Source organism: Mirounga leonina, unplaced genomic scaffold (assembly GCF_011800145.1).
Source record: "Mirounga leonina isolate KUSES-001 unplaced genomic scaffold, KU_Mleo_1.0 Mir_151, whole genome shotgun sequence".
In the NCBI taxonomy this organism is placed as follows: Eukaryota; Metazoa; Chordata; class Mammalia; order Carnivora; family Phocidae; genus Mirounga; species Mirounga leonina.
The window spans coordinates 92,711,439-92,732,861 of record NW_023270377.1 but is presented as its reverse complement, the minus strand read 5'-3'; the positions used below and the strand labels follow the sequence as shown (position 1 = coordinate 92,732,861).

Below are 21,423 nucleotides of genomic sequence, written 5' to 3'. Positions count from 1 at the left end.
CTAGGTAAAATGAGCACTTCTATGATATAGAATTTTCCTCTTTATATTTCAAATAAATATACTTAAGGGAAAAAAAAGTAAATTGATTTAAATATCAATATTGAGTATATGATACATGGGTGTGGGGGGGAGAAAATGGGAAGGTGGTGCCTGGTAGGATGGAGCTCAGGATCCTTTGCCCCAGGGATGCCTCTTTATTGCAGTCCTCCCCGTTTTGTTCCTCCAGTCTAACTGCGCTTCTCCCCCACAGAGATTCGGCTATGGAGGCTGGGTGCAGCTCCAACACCACACTAAGGTGAGCTTCTCACAAAGGGTGAATGTGCCTTAGACCAAGGACATCCTGAGCCTGAGATGTTCTTGCAGGTGGGCCTCCAGGCTCAACTCATGTCCTCTTATTGACTTTATAGTAGGCAAGGGAGCAGCACTGAGTTTCTCAAAATTACCAGAAAAATGAGGGTGACTTCAAAGAGCAGTATTTAAGAAGATAAAATTAAAATTTGAGAAGTCATTAAGAAATCTTTTTTGTCTATTTTTTTTTCCACCCTAGAATCAATTTTAGCATTTATTGCTCTGCCTCAAGAAAGCAACCTGGGCTCTTTCCACAGGTTATTACAGTATATTAATGCCAACCAAATAAATGACACAGTTTAGGTTTGCGCATAAGTTGGAGAAAATAAACATTGGAGACAAAGAGGAGAAAAAGCCATTTTTATTAAAGGTTGAGTCTGGTAAGAGGAAAAGCAAGAGGAGAAAGGCCTGGGGCAATGCATTCTGCAAGTAACAAGGCCTGAGAGTGAGCTGATGTCTAGTGCTACGCAGCCATCAGATCTGACTTCACTTGCAGAGGCATCTCATGCTCTCCTGGAGTTCAGATCACATTCCTGAGCTTCCAGCTAAATGCAGACGGACCCTGGAGAACTCAGGGTCTGGGAAGGCAGAGTTACCATGTGCAGGGGTAACTTGGGAGAAATGCAAACTTGGAGGTCTCACCCCAGACCTACCAACTCAGGAATTTGGAGGGTCAGGCCAGCAATCTGTTTTGACAAGCCTCTGGTGATTCTGACACTCACTCAAGTCTAAGAACCACTGGCTCATACATTCATCCACTCACTCACTGATTTATATTGACACCTATTTTGTGTCAGGCCCACCAGTCTCAACACCAGGAATAGGCTGGTGAACCAGACAGAGATTTTTGCTGCCCTCATGGTGCTCAAATTCCAGGGAGAGACAAACAAACATGATCACAACAGAGAATGGAATGAAAAACAGTGCTGTGGTAGCGAGTGACTGGGGAAGATTCACTGGGCTGGCTGCTCAGGGAGCCAGCTAAAACTCAGAGGATGGGAAGGAAAAACCTGGACAAGTGTCCCTGGATGAGGAACAGCAGTTGCAAAGCCCACCAAGTGAAAAAGAACTGTGTTTGAGGAACAGAAAGGAAGAGAATATGGCTGAGATGTAGTGAAAGGGGGATATGGTAGGAAATAAGGCTGGGGAGGTACGCAGGGGCCAGATCATGGAGGGACTCTGGGGACACTTAGAGTGTCCCCAGCTGTGGAGTCTGGATTTTATTCTCAGCGCAACATAAATTCTCTGGAGGGTCTTAATGGCTTAAAAAGACCACCTTGAATGCTCTGTGGAATATGAACAGAAACAGGTAGAGTTTAGGGAGCCAAGATAAGAGCTGGAGAGATGGGCAGAAGCCTCATTAGACAGGGCCATAGAGGATAGATTTAGGCCTTTGTACTTGATCCTAAAGGCAATGGAGAATAAATAGTTTTGGAAATCAGAATCCCTGGGGCAGCTTACTCTCACCTTCATTAAAGAGTGCCTACTAAGTGCTGGTTTAGACACTGTCCTGCACTCTCCCCATTAAAAGTGCTAATTCCAAGCCTAGGAGTTGGTGATATCAGTTGGCCTTAAATCTCCCCAAGGTAGAGAACATTCTGAGTGGAGCTGATTACAACGCTATCAGGAAGTCCACAGGAGTGGGCAGCCTGTGATTGGTTTTTAGATCTCATTTGTAACCTCGATACTGGATTTGAATGCCTTTCGTTTCATTTTGTTTTCATGTCAAAAAATTGCATAGAGTAAATCTCCAAAAGAAAACAGGAATGAAAATATTTCATATCGGCTACCTACATATTTCCAGCAAAATTGGACAGAATTTAATAGAACAAAACAGTGACACTCTCCTTCCCTCTCTCTCAAAAACAAAACAAATGAAAATACAAGAGAACCAGATCTGTATTTTTCATAATTATAGGGGTCAGGGATTACAGTCAGGAAAAACAACATGCAAATATATATAAATAGGGAAATTAGACTAAGCAATGAGAAAATCCAGTATTTGGGGGCTGAAATTTCTTTTTTGTTCTCCTACATTCCTTTGAACAAATATTTTGTGGCTCCCAAGACTGCTATACCTTGGAGATTCCTGTCCTCTGAAAAATCTTTCTAAAACATTTCTCTGGTCTGCCCATTTGTTTCTCTTTTTAACTTTGGTTTTTCAATGCTCTTGGAATGAATTGAGGGGTATTTGTTTGCCACAGGAAAGCTTTGTTCAGAACTAAAAAAAAAGAAACACCATTTGTCCTTGGTTGAGTATTGATAAAAGTATAAGTAGTAAGCCAGTTTGTATAACTTCCTTTCAGGAGCTGTTTGGGGTGGGGAAAAAATACCTAGGAGCATTTCAGAGGGTAGACATAGGGTCCTTTTCAAATCCATGGGTCAGAAGCATCTAGAAACATCCACTGAGTGTTTTTCAGGCCCTTGAGAATACAAATACAGACACGCACACACATGCACATAAACACGTATGCATACACACATACACATCATTTCTATCTGATTAGCATTTTGCACACACTGTTCTGTGTGATCTCATCAGGTTGCTGTTCTCAAAATGATTTCCCCCATAAAGAAAAACCTACTCAGTTTTTCACCTGTGTCCCAAGCACAGGACCTTCCATCCCCATGGAGTTGGGGTGCATCATCCTCCCAGTGTGGATGTGTTCTCCATCCTGGAAGCTCCCAGAACCCCATGCTATTGGGATTTTTATGGAGGATTTATCATGTAGCCATGTTCAATTATTAACTCCATTTCTAGCCCTCCTCTACTCCCTGGAGAAGTGGTGGGGGGACTGAAAATTCCAAGCTTCTAATCATGGCATGGTCTTTCTGATGACCAGCCCCCATCCAGGAACCATCCAGGGGTCTATTCGGAGTCATGTCAATAGAACAAAAGATGCTCCTAGTCTCTTACCCACTTAGGAATTTACAAGAGTTTTAGCAGTCCTGTGTCAGAGGATTAAAGACCAAATGTTAAAATAAGAGGTGCTCCCAGTAACCCTCAACAAAGTAGGTAAACATGGAACATACTTCAACATCATAAAAGCCATATACGAAAGACCCACAGCTAATATCATCCTCAATGGGGAAAAACTGAGAGCTTTTCCTCTATTGTCAGGAACAAGATAGGGATGTCCACTCTCACCATTACTATTTAACATAGCACTAGAAGTCTTAGCCACAGCAATCAGACAGCAAAAAGAAATAAAAGGCTTCTAAATAGGCAAGGAAGAAGTCAAAACTTCACTATCTGCAGACAACAAGATACTCCATGTAGAAAATCCAAAAAACTCCACCAAAAATTTGCTAGAATACATGAATTCAGCAAAGTCCCAGGATATAAAATCCATTTGCAGAAATCTGTTGCATTTCTATACACCAATAATGAAGCACCAGAAAAAGAAATCAAGGAATCGATCCCATTTACAATTGCACCAATAACAATAAGATACCTAGGAATAAACCTAAACAAAGAGGTAAAAGATATGTATGCTGAAAACTACAGAATACCTATGAAAGGAATTGAAGAGAACACAAAGAAATGGGAAAAAACTCCATACTCATGGATTGGAATAACAAACACTGTTAAAATATCTATACTATCCAAAGCAATCTACACATTTAATGCAATCCCTATCAAAATACCACCAGCATTTTTCACAGAGCTAGACCAAACAATCCTCAAATTTGTATGGAACCACAAAAGACCCCAAATAGTCAAAGCAATCCTGAAAAGGAAAAGCAAAGCAGGAGGCATCACAAATCCAGACTTCAAGCTATATTACAAAGCTGTAATAATCAAGACAGTATGGCACTGGCACAAAAACAGACACAGAGATCAATGGAACAGAACAGAAAACCCAGAAATGAACCCATAACTATATGGTCAACTAATCTTCAACAAAGCAGGAAAGAATATCCAATGGAAAAAAAGACAGTCTCTTCAACAAATGGTGTTGGAAAACCACATGCAGCCACATGCAGAAGAATGAAACGGGACCACTTTTTCACACCATACACAAAAATAAATTCAAAATGGATGAAAGGCCTAAATGTGAGACAGAAATTCCTAGATACATCACCAGAGGCAAGGGAAACAAAAGCAAAAATGAACTATTGGGGCTTCATCAAGATAAAAACTTTTGCACAGTGAAGGAAGCAAACAACAAAACTAAAAGGCAGCCTATGGAATGTTAGGAGATATTTGCAAATGACATATCTGATAAAGGGTTAGTATCCAAAATCTACAAATATCTTATCAAACTCAACACCCCAAAAAACAAATAATCCAGTTAAGAAATGGGCAGAAGACATGAACAGACATTTTTCCAAAGACATCCAGATGACTAATAGACACATGAAAAGATGCTCATCACTCATCATCAGGGAAATGCAAATCAAAACCACAATGAGATATCATCTCACACCTGTCAGAATGGCTAAAATTAACAACACAGGAAACAACGGATGTTGGAGAGGATGCAGAGAAAGGGTAACCCTCTTGCACTGCTGGTGGGAATGCAAACTGGTGCAGCCACTCTGGAAGACAGTATGAAGGTTCCTCAAAAAGTTAAAAATAGAACTACCTTACAATTCAGCAATTGCACTACTGGATCTCTACCCAAAGGATACAAAAATACAGATTTGAAGGGGTACATGAACCACGATGCTTATAGCAGCATTACCAACAATAGCCAAACTATGGAGAGAGCCCAAATGTCCATTGATTGATGAATGGATAAAGAAGATGTGGTATATATACACAATGGACTATGACTCAGCCATCAAAAATAATGAAATCTTGCCATTTGCAATGACATGGATGGAGCTAGACTGTATTATGCTAAGCAAAATAAGTCAGTCAGAGAAAGACAAATACTATATGGTTTCACTCATAGTGGAATTTAGAAAACAAAACAGATGAACATGTGGGAAGGGAAAAAGAGAGAGAGAGAAGAGAGGGGAGGCAAACCATAAGAGACTCAACAACAGAAAACAAACTGAGGGTTGATGGAGGGAGGTGAGTGGAGGACGGACTAAATGAGTGATGGGTATTAAGGAGGGCACTTGTTATGATGAGCACTGGTATTGTATGTAAGTGATAAATCACTAAATTCAACTCCTAAAACCAATATTACACTCTATGTTAACTAACTAGAATTTAAATAAAAATTTGGAAGAAAAAAAGAGAGATTCCCCTAGTTTTCTTATCACTTAGGAAATTACAAGGGTTTTAGAAGCAGTGTGCCAGGAATCAGGGGCAGAGACCAATATATATATTTTCTTTTATTTCACACTCCATCACTGGGGAGCCAGGAAAACACCCAAATGGATAAAGAACACACAGATAGCAATAATTTTGTACTAACTGAGCAAAAGAGACAAAAAATAGTAAGGGACTTTAGGAGAGGTGGAGGGGCAGGGAGCAATTTTCATAAAAGAATCTCTGAACTGTAGAACTAGTGATTATCTAGTCAGTGTTTGAAAATATGGGCTGCAATGCAACAGTGAGTCTTATCAATGCAGTGGGTTAGAGCAGCTTAAAAAATAAAATAGATTACAAAAGAGAATAGCAGAATGCATTCATGGTAAGAGGGCCTTTATACCTCCATGTCAATCAGTCATTGGAAGTGGGCTGCCCTGGAAATGAAGCAGGACCTGGAGGGAGGTGGCTCTTCAGCTGAGGCAGTCTTCCTATCTCCCCATAGGGGCTGATAGTCCAGGGCCGTCTGTAGGCAACACCCCCAGAAGCTAGAAGAAAAAGGCCTTTTGTTCCTGAAAGAGGATTTGAGCAGCACATCACACCATCCTGGAAAGGGAATTTAGACATCTCTTACTCTGAGCCCTTATTTTATAGTTAGAATCCAAGGTTCTAGGAGGTTGTTTACACACAGGGTCCTGGTCTCCTGGCTCCTGCGGTATCATGATTTCTATTATGTCATGGTGTTCTGGCTTTAAAAATATTAGAGGTGTATTTGAAATGGTTTACCCAGGTGGTGATGGTTGGGGAACTTTTTTTTTTTTTTTTAAGTTTTATTTATTTAAGTAATCTCTACACCCCACATGGGGCTTGAACTCAGGACCCCAAGATCAAGAGTCACATGCTCTTGGGGTGCCTGGGTGACTCAGCTGGTTAAACATCTGCCTTCAGCTCAGGTCATGATCCCAGGGTCCTGGGATGGAGCCCTGTGTCGGGCTCCCTACTCAGTGGGGAGCCTGCTTCTCCCTCTACCTGCCGCTCCCCCTGCTTGTACACTCTCTCTGTCAAATAAATAAATAAAATCTTAGGGGCGCCTGGGTGGCTCAGTTGGTTAAGCGACTGCCTTCGGCTCAGGTCATGATCCTGGAGTCCCTGGATCGAGTCCCGCATCGGGCTCCCTGCTCGGCAGGGAGTCTGCTTCTCCCTCTGACCCTCCCCCCTCTCGTGTGCTCTCTCTCATTCTCTCTCTCAAATAAATAAATAAAATCTTAAAAAAATAAATAAATAAATAAATAAATAAATAAATAAATAAATAAAATCTTAAAAAAAGAAAGAAAGAAAGAAAGAAAGAAAAGAGTCACATGCTCTTCTGACTGAGCCAGCCAGGCACCCCAGTTGGGAAACTCTTTAAAAAACAACAACAACAACAACTTGGTTTTCTTTTGAGAGTTTAAAAAAACAGGATTTGTTTGTGGGTTGAATAAATTGGAGCAGCTTACTCCAATTACTTGGTTATTAGTTTAGTTTAAGATCTTGGTTGATATTGAGGTCAGCTTAAGAACCTAAGAAACCCTCTGTCCCTCCCCCAGCAACAAGTGCTGCCTTCTGAGGCACATTTACAGCCCTGCAGGGATACTGGGTTCCCAAATGTAAAGTGAGAGGTATCAGAAATTGATTCTCCCAAAATTCTGGCTTAAGAAACAATGCAAATTGGGAGCCTGCTATAGGGCACAGCTGCTCTGTGGTACTTTTCACTCAGAAAAAGTTCAACCAAGAGTTGCTATCATTCATTAGCTTTACCATGGATCCAGCATGAAGGATGTGGAGAGAGAAGTTTAGTGAGTCCAATTCTCCTGCCATGTAATGAGGGCCATCCCCTCAAAAGATCAGAATCTGTAGGAAATGATAGTAATTAACCTTTGCCTACTAAATAGACACCAATTACCAATATCAGCATGGTGGTATGGAAAATGGATCCATAACCTTGGACAAGTCACTGAATTTTATAGACTTACTGCTAAATGCAAGGGTTGAACTAAATGATCCACTTCTGCTTTAATGTGCCCTGCTTTATCTGAAACCAAAACTTACTCATGCATCGCCCAGAGAAACCCAAGTTCCTCCATTGCCATTGATAATATATGCTAAAATCTGGCCTGAAATGATGGAGCATGTTCTCTGACCTGGTTCTTTACAAATATTCTATTTCTATTGAATCTTCTGTTTTACCCACTGTTCTTAGTTGCAAATAACAGAACACACTCTAGCTTGCTTTAGTAGAAAGGCAGCTCACAAACCTCCTGGGAAGACAACAGATCAAAACCAGAGGCTGTGCTAACATGCACAATGCCCAATCATACCTGGCGGACTGCTCCAGCAAAGAGGCAAGTGCCGCCCCTTCTGGCCACAGACAGGAAGCTCATATTCATGCTGATGCTGCTGAGACTGGAGACTAGAGTACTGACGTTTCCGCTCCAGCCACGTCTGACACCTCAGACAACACCCATACCAGAAGGCAGCTTCTGCATGCATGTTTGTACCCTCACTACAAGGGAGCCTGGGAAAATGAAGTCTGGATTCTCCTTCATAACATTTCTTCACACACAAAAGTGTTCCAAAGATGCTGGGTGGCCACAAGCATGACAAATATAATTGTCCACATTTTGCAGATAGAAAAAGTGAGGCTTCAACTCAGAAATCCCCTAACTTAGCCTCTTCTACTGGTAGTAAGTAACTTCAGGAGATTCAAACCCAGGTCTGTTGGAATGCATGCCCTTTCAGCACTCTGCTATCCTGGGTGCTTTATGGTGCTTAAGCTTTCCTATTTAGGAGCAAAAGAAAAATAAAGCCTCTAATTTGCCAAATAAACGTATATTTCTTCACTTTTTCTTTTACCATCATTCCTCTCCCCTCCCTTCTTCACCAAATGGAAATACATATGTTCCTATATTCTATTTGTGCAATCAGTATCATTCTGGACTCTTCGTTGCAAACAATGGAAACCAACAATGGTCAGTTTAAGCAGAAAAGGAATTGGTTGCAAGTGTTTTAAGCCCCTCCAGAAGTACAAATGCCTAGGGAGCCGGTCATAAGATGTGCAGGTGACTGAAGCCACAGCCAAGACCACACCACAGGACTAGCCTGGCTAGGGAGCTGCTGCCTCCCAGCTGGACACTGGACACTGCCACCAACACCACTGCCAATGGACCCAGCACGTGGCCACTGCTGGAATCACTGGCAGAATAAATTCACCGATCCTGTCTTTAAGCATCACTTCCTCTTGATTAAAAACCAAGCACTGCTGGTCAAGCTTGGGGCAAGGAGAGCAGGCATTGGGGCTTTGGGGCTTTACGAGAGGGTATCTGGGACCTGCCTCGTAGGAGATTCCCCAAGCTGGGAAGGAGGTTCAGATGCTGCCAAGGTCAACAAAGGATGGGAACTGAGGCAAATAAATCCTGATGTCCTGATGTCAAGAGACTCAGCTATGCCTAGGTATGGACATCTGTCTCAGGATGTACAAGTTGTTCACTGACCTTTTCCCCAGCCATGAGAAATGGAAACTTAGATGTGAGGTCTTATGTATGCATGCCAGATATGAATGGGCTGCCACACTTGAAGGTGAAAAGTGGTCAACTTTCTCCATGCATGAGACAGAGAAGGTCTTGTCCAAGGAATAGAAGGATGGAGAAGAAAGCTGTGGCAGGGCCTGTGTACCACTCACAATCAAGCCAAGAGGAAGAGGAGGAAGGTGAAGGACTCCACCAAGCAGAGCTCAAGGCCTTTGATCACCACATGCCCATTCAGCCATCACATAGGGCCCAAGGGCGATCCTGAGGCCCTGAAGCACCACCAGAGGTGATGTGCCCTCAAAGCAGGGAAATATCAGGAAATAGTCTCGTCCCTAATTAGCTATACATCATTAATAACTAATACTGAGAATAACCAGCACTTATGTGTCAGAAACTCCACTAAGTGCATTACAGGGATTATCCCATTTCATGCTTACAAGATCCCTTTAAGGTAAGGGATTACTATTATTATACCCCAGTAAGTGGTAGAATGGGGATTTGATCCCCATTGATCACTATGATTTCAGGGACCTGGATCAGACCTTTCCCTTTTCTTTAGGGATCACAAATGGAAAGTCCACTTTAGAGGACTCCTTGCACTGAGTATTAAATGTAGTGTGCCCAGGCAGGCATGATGCCTGGTGGAAGCTAACAACTTAGCACCAAATTTCATATATGCTACTAGACTGATTTACTTCATTGCCTGCCTCCTCCTGCAGGTGTTGACATCAGTGAGCCCTGCTCTGATAGACAAATCATTTACTGTCACTACCCATCTGTTTCTTTTCTATAAAACAAGAGGGTTGGACTAGATGGTCTATCTCAGAGGGCCTTTCCAAATCTACAATGTTATGGATCTGGAGTTTTCCAGGCACTGGGCCATCCTCTTGGATCCTGTAGCCAGCAGTTGAGATCAGCAAGATGAACAGCCATCCTCAGTATGCTGCCCCAAAAGGCCATGACCATGACCTTGTTCTCTCTGTGTCCAGCCACTGACACTCACAGAGCACACCCCTTCGATTCCAGGCCAACATTATGGCATGAGGATGAAAAGCTGAGTCCCGTTAAATGAACAGACTTCTACTTCTCTGAGGATTAAGTAAAAACCCCTAAAAATGTTAGGGAAGAACCATGTTCCAAAGCATACAAGGAAGAATAAATCTAAGTAAGCCTAGGTCACACCTTTTGCTGATGTGAGTTTTCTGCCTTAGGGAGAAGCAAAGATGCTGAAAGATGGGAAGGTCTTCAGAGTGGTCCAAGAGAACTGCTGGGATCCAGAAGTCCGTATTAGAGAAATGGACCAAACAGGTACTTAGGACGAGAAATGCTACCAATGTTTATATCTGATATAAAAGCAACATCTGCCTCTAAAAGTCTGTAGACCACTTTATGTGATAAACGTGATGGCAACTTCTGATTGTCTTTTCTCCACAGGACAGGCTATTCCAGCTTCGCTTCTACTACCATGCTTTTAAGAATATGGATTTAAACTTTTTTAAATTAGGTATACCTTGTTTTAAAGTAGAATGCTACATCATCAGAAAAATAAAAGTAGTATTTTATTATTTTAAACTTTTAAGTTCAAATGTAGAGTACTTACTGTGAAGTCAACTAAAACTGTAAAAACAAGAATTCACAATTAAGGATGCCAACTGCTTGCTTAATCAGATTCAGGATCCATATTCTTTCTATAGTTTGTCTCAATGCACAGTACACAGAATGTCCCCACTGACATATAAGGAGTGGAAATGGGAGTAGTTAAAAAGAAAGTTAATCGTATAATAATCTCAGAATACTCTACAATGAAACTAACCAGAAATTTGAAAAATAAAAATTGGGAAATTCTTGTTTCAAAGCTGAATCACTAACAATTTCTAAAAACTGCTTGATTTTCCTTATCTTATATCTAAAAAGCAAACAACTGTCCCCAATTTAAAAGAATTTCAAAGACTGTCCCCAATTTAAAAGAATTTCAAATAAGGTATGATGGCCACGTTGTGCTTTCACTTATTACTACCTGGTTGACTGTGCAGCCTGAGGAGTATATGCTCCAAGAAGATGCACTGAGCCTTCTAGACACATGTGAGCCATTACCATGGGCCATGATGGGGAACTCACCACTACAACATTCTCAGGCCTAAATTTTGACATGGGTTGTCTAGATTCAAACAAGAAAACAAACAATGCATATACACAAATGAAAGAGCAGCTTGGAATTATCACCTTCTTAATCAAAGACAAATGTATAAGAACTTCAAATACATACTGAGATAGCAGAAGCCGTTTTATTCCAAAGTCTGCACAAAATGAGTTAACCTGCCAGCCCTAAATAAGGAGGTAGTCTCTGGCATGTTAGAACTTGGTCTAGGATACTTCTGGCCAGGTACTTCTTCATAGGGTTTTTTTTTTTTTACAATTATATTTAAATAGCATTCAAATTGAATTTTACAGAAATTCTAAAGCACCTCTGTAGACCACTCCACAGAACAGAGTATATGCCCCTGTTCTACAAGTATATGGGAGTGGGAGGGGAGTGAGAGAGAAAAAGCATCCCAGGCCTAGAGCAAAGAGCAGGGTTTTGATCTAAATGTGAAGTTTAGAGTGAAGATGGTGGAGGCATAGGGGACCCTAATTTCGTCTGGTCCCCGGAATTCAGCTAGATAGTTATCAAATCATTCTGAACACCTGCAAAATTAGCCAGAGATCTGAGAAAAGAATGGCTGCAATTCTACAAATAGAAAAGCAACCACTTTTTGCAAGGTAGGAGGTGCAGAGACGTGAATCCGAGGCAATATATTGGAAGATAAACCTTTGGGGGAAGGAGCCTCCTTAAGCTGGGTACCAGAGGTGTTATAATCAGCAGAATGCAAAACTGGAACTTTTAGAAGTCTGCCTGAAAGGCGATCAGGTGGCAAATTGGGGCAGAATCCTAGGTGGGACAGCATGGTCTCAGGATTCCTGGGGTCACAAAAAGAACAGGGATGCCTGAGTGCAGCTGAGTTCCCAAGCATCAGAGCAGGGAAACCAGCTGCAAACAGAGAGCTCAGGAGTGGGCTTTCTGCTCGGTGTTGCCATAAACCCCAAGCCCCAGCAGTCAGACAACTGCTCTCTGAGCAGTGACCCAGCAAGCAAGCAGCAGAACCCCAGCGAAACCCCTGTTACTCCCCCCAAGAGAAATAGCATGGGTCCCTGCCTTAGGAGGCCATAAAGTCTGGCGACTCAAAATAGGGTCATGCCTGAGATAAAAACGCTCAGTCACAGGCTGGGTGAACACAGAGAGCAGGTAGAAACCAGGGAGACATTCCCTCCCACCCGCGCGGCGGTTGGTGCTCTGTCACCGCCCACTGTGACCATGGCCCCAGCCCGCGGCCTGTAAATTGGCCACCAGAGTTCCTGAGGGGGCCCTGGTCCTGATGGCGGTGGCAGCGGCCAACCCCCCTCCCTCGATGCCCGCAGGTGGCAGGAGCTGGAGGGCCCACTGCCCGTCGGGACTTCTACAGGCTGCACTCCTTTCTGGCCGGAATGTGTGCCAAAACAACAGTTGGTCCTTTGGATCGAGTAGAAGTTTTATTACAAGCTCACAATCACCATTACAAACATTGAGGAGTATTTGCTGCATTTGGTGCTGTTCCCCAAAAGGAGGAATACCTTGGATTATATAAAGGTATATATAATGATGATCCGAATCTCTCCCTAAGGTACAATCCAGTTTATGGCATTTGAGCATTATAAAACGTTAACTACTACAAAGCTGGGGGTTTCCAGTCATGTGCACAGGTTAATGGCTGGATCCGCGGCAGCTGTGACAGCAGTTATCTGTCCTTACCCTCTTGACATGCTGAGAGTGCGCCTAGCACTCCAGGTGAAAGGGGAACACACTTAGACAGGAATTATTCATGCATTCAAGACAATTTATGCAAAGGAAGGGGTTTCCTTGGATTTTACAGAGGCCTGATGCCCACTATATTAGGAATGGCTCCATAAGCAGGTGTTTCATTTTTTACTATTGGTAAAAATAATATTGGTATTGGGCTTTCCCATGCTCCCCCCCTTCTTGGCAGACCTTCATCAGACAATCCTAACATCTTAGTTTTGAAAACCCACATAAACTTATTTTGTGGGGGTGTTGCCAAAGCCATAGCACAGACAATATCCTACCCATTTGATGTAACTCATCGGTGAATGCAATTAGGAACTGTTCTTCCAGAATCTGAAAACTGCCTTGCCATGTGGGAGACTATGAAGTACGTCTATGGACACCATGGAATTCGAAGAGGATTATAGCGTGGTTTATCTCTTAATTACATCCTCTGTGTTCCCTCTCAAGCAGTGGCTTGTACAACATATGAACTTATGAAGCAGTCTTTTCCACTCAGCTAAAGAAAATCATGATTTCTTTTCCTTAATAAAATCTCAGAGGGAGGGAGAAAGAAAGAAAGGAAGGAAGGAAGGAACGAATGAACGAAGGAAGGAAGAAAGGAAGGAAGGAAGAAAAGAAGGAAGGAAGGAACAAACAAACAAGGGAGACAAGAGTGATTGACTGCTTTTCTGTGAGGGCTCACTGAAGAGTGGGCGGGGCACAAACTTTCAGCTCTGGAACTAGAGATCGGGGTGTTGCCATTTTCATCCCCCCATCGTGCTGAAAGCCTTCAGGGAGCAAAACAGCACTACCTAGTGCAGTCTGGGGCTGCTTACACTGAGCCCAGCCCCCTGGCAAGGGGGGTGTATTCTGCTCGGGCAAAGACACCTGAGAATCAGCACAACAGGCCCCTCCCCCAGAAGACCAGAACAAACATCCAGCTAATACCAAGTTTACCAATTACAGAGAACTGCAAAACTTCAGCTCTTGGGGAAAAGAGTATATAGCATTTGTGGCTTTTTTCTTATTATTCTTTAGTCTTTCAGTTGTATATTTTTTTCTTTTCAGCGTGTTTCTTATTTTATCAATTCTTTTTTTAAGTCTTTTTTAATTTTTATTTTTACATTTACATTATATATATTTCATTTTTGGTTTCCTTTTATTGTATTCAATTTTATTTTTGTATATATGTAAGTTTTTCTTTCTTTCCTATTTTGGGACCTAGTTTCTTCTGAAAAACAGACCAAAATACACTCAGGATCTAGTTTATTGTGTTCTGTTCTACGTTTTGTTTGATTTCTCTCTCTCTCTCCCTCTTTTTTTGTTTGTTTGTTTGTTTTCTGATATCTTCTGATTTGTTTAATGTGTATTTTTCTGGTGTTGTTGTTGCTATTTTTGTATTTTCTCTCCCTTTCATCTATTCTTTTCTGGACATAATGATGAGATGGAAAAACTCACCCCAAAAGAAAGAACAGGAGGCAGTACTCACTGCCAGGGATTTAATCAATATGGATATAAGTAAGATGTCAGAACTATAATTCAAAACAATAATTACAAAGGCACTAGCTGGGCTTGAAGAAAGCATAGAAGACACTAGAGAATCCCTTACTGGAGAAATAAAAGAACTAAAATCTAATCAGGCTGAAATCAAAAAGGCTATTGCTGAGATGCAATAAAAAATGGAGGCTCTAACTGCTAGGATAAATGAGGCAGAAGAGTCAGTGATATAGAACACAAAATGATGGAGAATAAAAAAAAATGAGAAAAAGAGAAAGAAACAATTACTGGATCACATAGGGAGGATATGAAAGATCAATGATACCATAAAGCAAAACAATATTAGAATAATCGGGGTCCCAAAGGGGCACCTGGGTGGCTCAGTCGTTAAGCATCTGCCTTCAGCTCAGGTCATGATCCCAGGGTCCTGGGATCGAGCCCTACAACGGGCTCCCTGCTCTGCGGGAAGCCTGCTTCTCCCTCTCCCACTCCCGCTGCTTGTGTTCCCTCTCTCACTGTATCTCTCTCTGTCAAATAAATAAAATCTTAAAAAAAAAAAAAAAAAAGAATAATCAGGGTCCCAGAGGAAGAGGAAAGAGAGGGGTCAGAAGGTTTATTTGAACAAATTATAGTTGAGAACTTCCCTAATCTGGGGAAGGAAACAGGCACTCAAGTCCAGGAGGCACAGAGAACCCTCCTCAAAATTAATAAAAATAGGTCAACACCTCAACACATAATAGTGAAGCCTGCAAATTTCAGAGATAAAGAAAAAATCCTGAAAGTAGCTTGGGACAAGAGGTCCTTAACCTACAAGGGTAGGAACATATGGTTGGAAGCAGACCTGTCCACAGAGACCTGGCAGGCCAGAAAGGACTAGCATGATATATTCAAGGTACTAAATGAAAAAATATGCAGCCAAGAATACTTTATCCAGCAAGGCTCTCATTCAGAACAGAAGGAGAGATAAAGAGCTTCCTGAACAAACAGAAACTAAAAGAATTTGTGATCACTAAACCAGCACTGCAAGAAATATTAAAGGGGCTCCTTTGAGTGAAGAGACAGCCCAAAAGTAACAAAGACCAGAAAGGAACAGTGACAATATAAACAGGGACTTTACAAGTAATACAATGGTACTAAATTCATATCTTTCAATAATTACTCTTAATGTAAATGGACTAAATGCTCCAATCAAAAGACACAGGGCATCAGATTGGATTAAAAAACAAGAACCACTGATATGTTGTCTACAAGAGACTCATTTTAGACCCAAAGACACCTCCAGATTGAAAGTGAGGGGGTGGAGAACAATTTATCATGCTAATGGACATCAAAAGAAAGCTGGGATAGCTTACATTAGACAAACAAGATTTTAAACCAAAGACTGTAATAAGAGATGGAGAAGGACACTATATCAGAATAAAAGGGTCTAACCAACAAGAAGATCTAACAATTTTAAGTACTTATTCCCCTAACTTGGGAGCAGCCAATTATATAAACCAACTAATAACCAAAATAAAGAAACGTATTGATAATAATACATTAATAGTAGGAGACTGCAACACTCCTCTCACAGCAATGGACAGATCATCTATGCAGAATATCAACAAGTAAACAAGGGCTTTGAATGACACACTGGACCAGATGGACTTCACAAATATATTCAGAGAATTTCATCCTAAAGCAGCAGAATACACATTCTTCTTGAGTGCACACAGAACATTCTCCAGAATACATCACATACTGGGTCACTAATCAGGTCTCAACCAGTACCAAAAGATTGGGATTATTCCCTGCATATTATCAGACCACAATGCTTTCAATCAAGAGAAAATTTGGAAGGAACACAAATACATGGAGGTTAAAGAGCATCCTACCAAAGAATGAATGGGTCAACTGGGAAATTAAAAAATAATTTTAAAAATTCATGGAAACAAATGAAAATGAAAACACAATTGTTCAGGGCCTTTGGGATGCAGCAAAGGCTGTATATAACAATACAAGCCTTTCTCAAGACACAAGAAAGCTCTCAAATACACAACCTAACCTTACACCAAAAGGAGCTGGAGAAAGAAGAGCAAATAAAGCCTAAACCCAGGAGGAGAAGAGAAATAATAAAGATTAGAGCAGAAATCAATGAAATAGAAATCAAAAGAACAGTAGAATAGATCAATGAAACTAGGAGCTGGTTCTTTGAATTAACAAGATCAATAAACCCCTAGCCAGACTCATCAAAAAGAAAAGAGAAAGGACCCAAATAAATAAAATCACAAATGAAAGAGGTGATCACAACCAACAATGAAGAAATACAATTATAAGAGCATATTATGAGCAACTATATGCCAACCAATTAGGCAATCTGGAAGAAATGGATGCATTCCTAGAAACATATAAACTATCAAAACAAAAACAGGAAGAAACAGAAAACCTGAACAGAGCCATAACTAGCAAAGAAATTGAAGCAGTAATCAAAGATCTCCCAACAAACAATACTCCAGGGTTGGATGGCCTCCCAGTGGAATTCTACCAAACATTTAAAAAAGAATTAATACCTATTCTTCTGAAGCTGTTTCAAAAAATGGAAATGGAAGAAAAACTTCCAAATTCATTCTTTGAGGCCAGCATTACCTTGATCCCCAAACCAGAAAAAGATCCCGCCAAAAAGGAGAATCACAGACCAATATCCCTGATGAACATGGATGCAAAAATTCTCACCAAGATACTAGTTAATAGGATCCAACAGTACTTTAAAGGATTATTCACCACGACCATGTGGGACTTATTCTTGGGCTGCAAGGGTGGTTCAACATCTACAAATCAATCAACATGATACACTACATTAATAAAAGAAAGGACAAGAACCATATGATCCTCTCAAAGATGCAGAAAAAGTATTTGACAAAATACAGCATCCTTTCTTGATAAAAAAACTCCCTGCAGTATAGGGATAGAGAAAACATACCTCAATATCATAAAAGCCGTATACAAAAAACCCACAGAGAATATCAATCTCAATGGGGAAAAATTGAGAGCCCTAAGGTCAGGAACATGACAGGGATGTCCACTCTCACCACTGTTTCAATATAGTACTAGAAGTCCTAGTCTCTGCAATCAGACAACAGAAAGAAATAAAGTGCACCCGAACTGGCAAAGAAGAAGTCAAGCTTTCACTCTTCACAGATGACATGATACTCTATGTTGAAAACCCAAAAGACTCCACCAAAAAATTGCTAGTACTCATACAGGAATTCAGCAATGTGGCAGGATATAAAATCAATGCACAGAAGTCACCTACATTTCTATACACTAACAATGAGACAGAAGAAAGAGAAATTAAGGAATCCATCCCATTTACAATTGCACCAAAAACCATAAGATACCTAGGAATAAACCTAACCAAAAAGGCAAAGGATCTGTACTCAGAAAACTATAGAACACTTATGAAAGAAATTGAGGAAGAGGAAATGAAGTAGAAAAACAATCCATGCTCATGGATTGGAAGAACAAATATTGTTAAAATGTCATGATACCCAAAGCAATCTATACATTCAATGCAATCCCTATCAAAATACCATCAACATTTTTCACAGAGCTGGAACAAATAATCCTAAAATTTGTAAGGAACCAGAAAAGACCCCAAATAGCCAGAGGAATGTTGAAAGAGAAAAGCAAAGCTGGTGGCATAACAATTCCAGACTTCAAGCTCTATTACAAAGCTGTCATCATCAAGACAGTATGGTACTGGCACAAAAACAGACACAGATCAATGTAATAGAGAACAGAATAGAGAACCCAGAAATGGCCCCTCAACTCTATGGTTAACTAATCTTCAACAAAGCAAGAAAGAATATCCAATGGAAAAAAGATAGTCTCTTCAACAAACGGTGTGGGGAAAATTGGACAGCCTCATGCAGAAGAATGGAACTGGACCATTTTTTTACACCATACACAAAAATAAACTCAAAATGGATGAAAGACCTAAATGTGAAATAGGAATCCATCAAAATCCTAGAGGAGAACACGGGCAGCAACCTCTGTGACCTTGGCTGCACCAACTTCTTGCTAGACAGGTCTTCAAAGGCAAGGGAAACAAAAGCAAAAATGAACTATTGGGATTTCATCAAGATAAAAAGCTTTTGCACAGCAAAGGAAACAGACAACAAAACCAAAAGACAATCGACAGAATGGGAGAAGATATTTGTAAATGACATATCAGATAAAGGGCTAGTATCCAAGATCTATAAATAACTTATCAAACTCAACACCCAAAAAAACAAAAAAATCAGTCAAGAGATGGGCAGAAGTCAGGGTGCCTGGGTGGCTCAGTCCGTTAAGTGTCTGCCTTCAGGTCAGGTCATTATCACCAGGGTCCTGGGATTGAGCCCTGCATCAGGCTCCCTGCTCAGCGGAGTCTGCTTCTCCCTCTCTCTCTGCCCCTCCCCCCACTCATGCTCTCTCTCACTCTCTCTCGAACAGATAAATAAAATCTTTAAAAAAAGAAATGGGCAGAAGACATGAACAGACATTTCTCCAAAGAAGACATATAAATGGCCAACAGACACATGAAAAAGTGCTCAACATCACTCAGCATCAGGGAAATACAAATCAAAACCACAATGAGATATCACCCCACACCAGTCAGAATGGCTAAAGTTAACAAATCAGGAAATGACAGATGTTGGTGAGGATCTGGAGAAAGGGGACCTCCTACACTGCTGGTGGGAATGCAAGCTGGTGCAGCCACTCTGGAAAACAGTATGGAGGTTCCTCAAAAAGTTGAAAATAGAGCTGCCCTATTTATCCAAAGGATATAAACATAATGATTTTAAGGGGCACCTGCACCCCAATGTTTATAGCAGCAATGTCCACAACAGCCAAAATATGGAAAGAATCCACCTGTCCATCCACTGATGAATTGATAAAAGAAGATATGGTGTATATATACAATGGAATATTACTCAGCCATCAAAAAATTGAAATCTTACCATTTGCAGCAACATGGATGGAACTAGAGGCTATTATGTTAACTGAAATAAGTCAATCAGAGAAAAACAATGATCATATGATCTCACTCATATGTGGAATTTAAGTAACAAAACAGAGGATCAGGGAAGGGAGGGAAAAATTAAATAAGATGAAATCAGAGAGGGAGACAAATTTAAGAGACTCTTATCTATAGGAAACAAACTGAGGGTTGCTAGAGGAGAGGTGGGTGGGGGATGGGGTAACTGGGTGATGGGCATTAAGGAGGGCACTTGATATAATGAGCACTGGGTGTTATATGCAACTGATGAATCACTAAACTACCTCTGAAACTAATAATACACTATATGTTAATTAATTGAATTTAAATGAAATAAAATTAAAATTTAAAAAAAAGAAAGAAAGAAATGTGAAGCTCAAGCAAAGACCATTGTTTCAAGGAGAAAACTAGTAGAAATGAGACTCAGAGGGCTGCTGTCAGAACCATTGCTTATGCCTGCAGTTTAGATGAAGTGTGTTGTCTCCTTTGGATTTTGTTTTGTGTTTCATTCCACAGCTATGCTTGAGAGAACTGTCATGACTAACCCTGGCTGAGCACTTACTTTGTGCCAGGCACTGTTCTCAGCACCTACCATGTATTCACTTACTTAATCCCCATAACAACCCTAGGAGATAGTATCTATTATTATGCCCTTTTTATAGATGAAGAAAGTGAGGTACAGAGGTTAAGCAATTTGCCCAAGATCACACAGCTTACAGAGGGCAGAAACAGGATTCCAATCCAGGCAGTCTGACCCCCCAGGGGCTTAACAACTAACTATATCCTACCACCTCTGTGGAGGTAAGAAAATAAAATGATGAAATGCCCAGCACAGAAGATTCCAGCAATCCATGCCATCTTCATGGGGAGGAAAATGTAACCAGCAGACCCTGGGTCATTTCACCACAAAATCCAACACAGAGCTGAGAAAGACCGAAGTAGTAAGATAACAACGAGATGATGTATCTGTGTCTCCCAAGTCCTCAACTAGGTTGAGTTCCTCTTGAAGCTGGTTCTGGGGTCAACCCAGGAAGGTCAGAATTGGTGAGGGATCCAGGCCTGATAAGGGCTGGAGTGGGAGCTCAGTCTTCTCTGCAAGGAGGAGGCTAAAAGGCCCCAGCGGAGTCTGAGGAATGTGAGCACATACCTGCTCATATCTCATCCTTTCTCAACATCTCTAGAAGGCAGGTATTGTTGTACCTATTGCCACCTAAGGGAGGCAAGGAGGTTAAGTGATTTGCTCAGGATCACACAGCTAGTAAATGGCAGAGCTAGGATTGTTCCTAGGGCTATTTCTCTCATTCTACCACAAAAGCTCTCCCCAAACCTCTCTCAGCATAAGGATTGCCTGGGATGCATGCTAAAATTCTTTTTTGGGCCCCCTCCACTGAATCAGAATGTCCAAAGGAGGGCCTAGGCATTTGTTTCTATAACAACCCCCCTCACCATTTTAATCAACAGGTAAGTCTGGGGAATGTTGTGCTATGCTATAGGGTCAAAACCCTGTTTTAAAAAACATAAGCTCCAAATGGATTAGGCTTGTTTTTTCCCTTTCAGTTCTCAGAGACCAAAGAATATGTATCCAAACCAAATGACGCACAAATAGTGCAATTTTAATCTGAACTATGTGACGTGCAATGACCCCTGGGGGTACAGGGAAGGAGCAAGGCTGGACAGGAGCCTCATCCCACCACTTTCAAGCCATGTGACCTTACATCTAATCTACAAAATGCAGAAACAAAATAGAATAACGTAAGCAAAAGTATTTAGGTAAAATGTAAAGACTTTACAATTGAAAGGAGCTCATCTGTTTTACGCTACTCAAGGAACATAAAGATTATCGTGACAGTGTTTTAACAAAGCTTTCTAATCAAACACTGCAGTCTCTAGTCCTCACTATATAATGATTTATTCTTTCATTTATTGG

The 21,423-nt window shown here is 41.1% G+C and overlaps 1 protein-coding gene and 1 pseudogene across 2 annotated transcripts in view; both read left to right on the top strand.

The window, feature by feature from the left end:
* Positions 1–21,423, top strand: part of ACMSD (aminocarboxymuconate semialdehyde decarboxylase) — a 66,752-nt gene that overhangs the window by 7,627 nt on the left and 37,702 nt on the right. Inside the window, exons 2-3 of one of the 2 annotated variants that reach the window (XM_035006652.1) lie at positions 251–295; positions 10,332–10,428. In XM_035006652.1, the coding sequence (XP_034862543.1) occupies positions 251–295; positions 10,332–10,428 (142 nt within the window). Of the gene's footprint in view, positions 1–250; positions 296–10,331; positions 10,429–21,423 lie in introns of those variants that run through there. The other variant, XM_035006653.1, reaches the window with a different exon arrangement.
* On the top strand, positions 12,534–13,500 carry LOC118012610 (annotated as a pseudogene).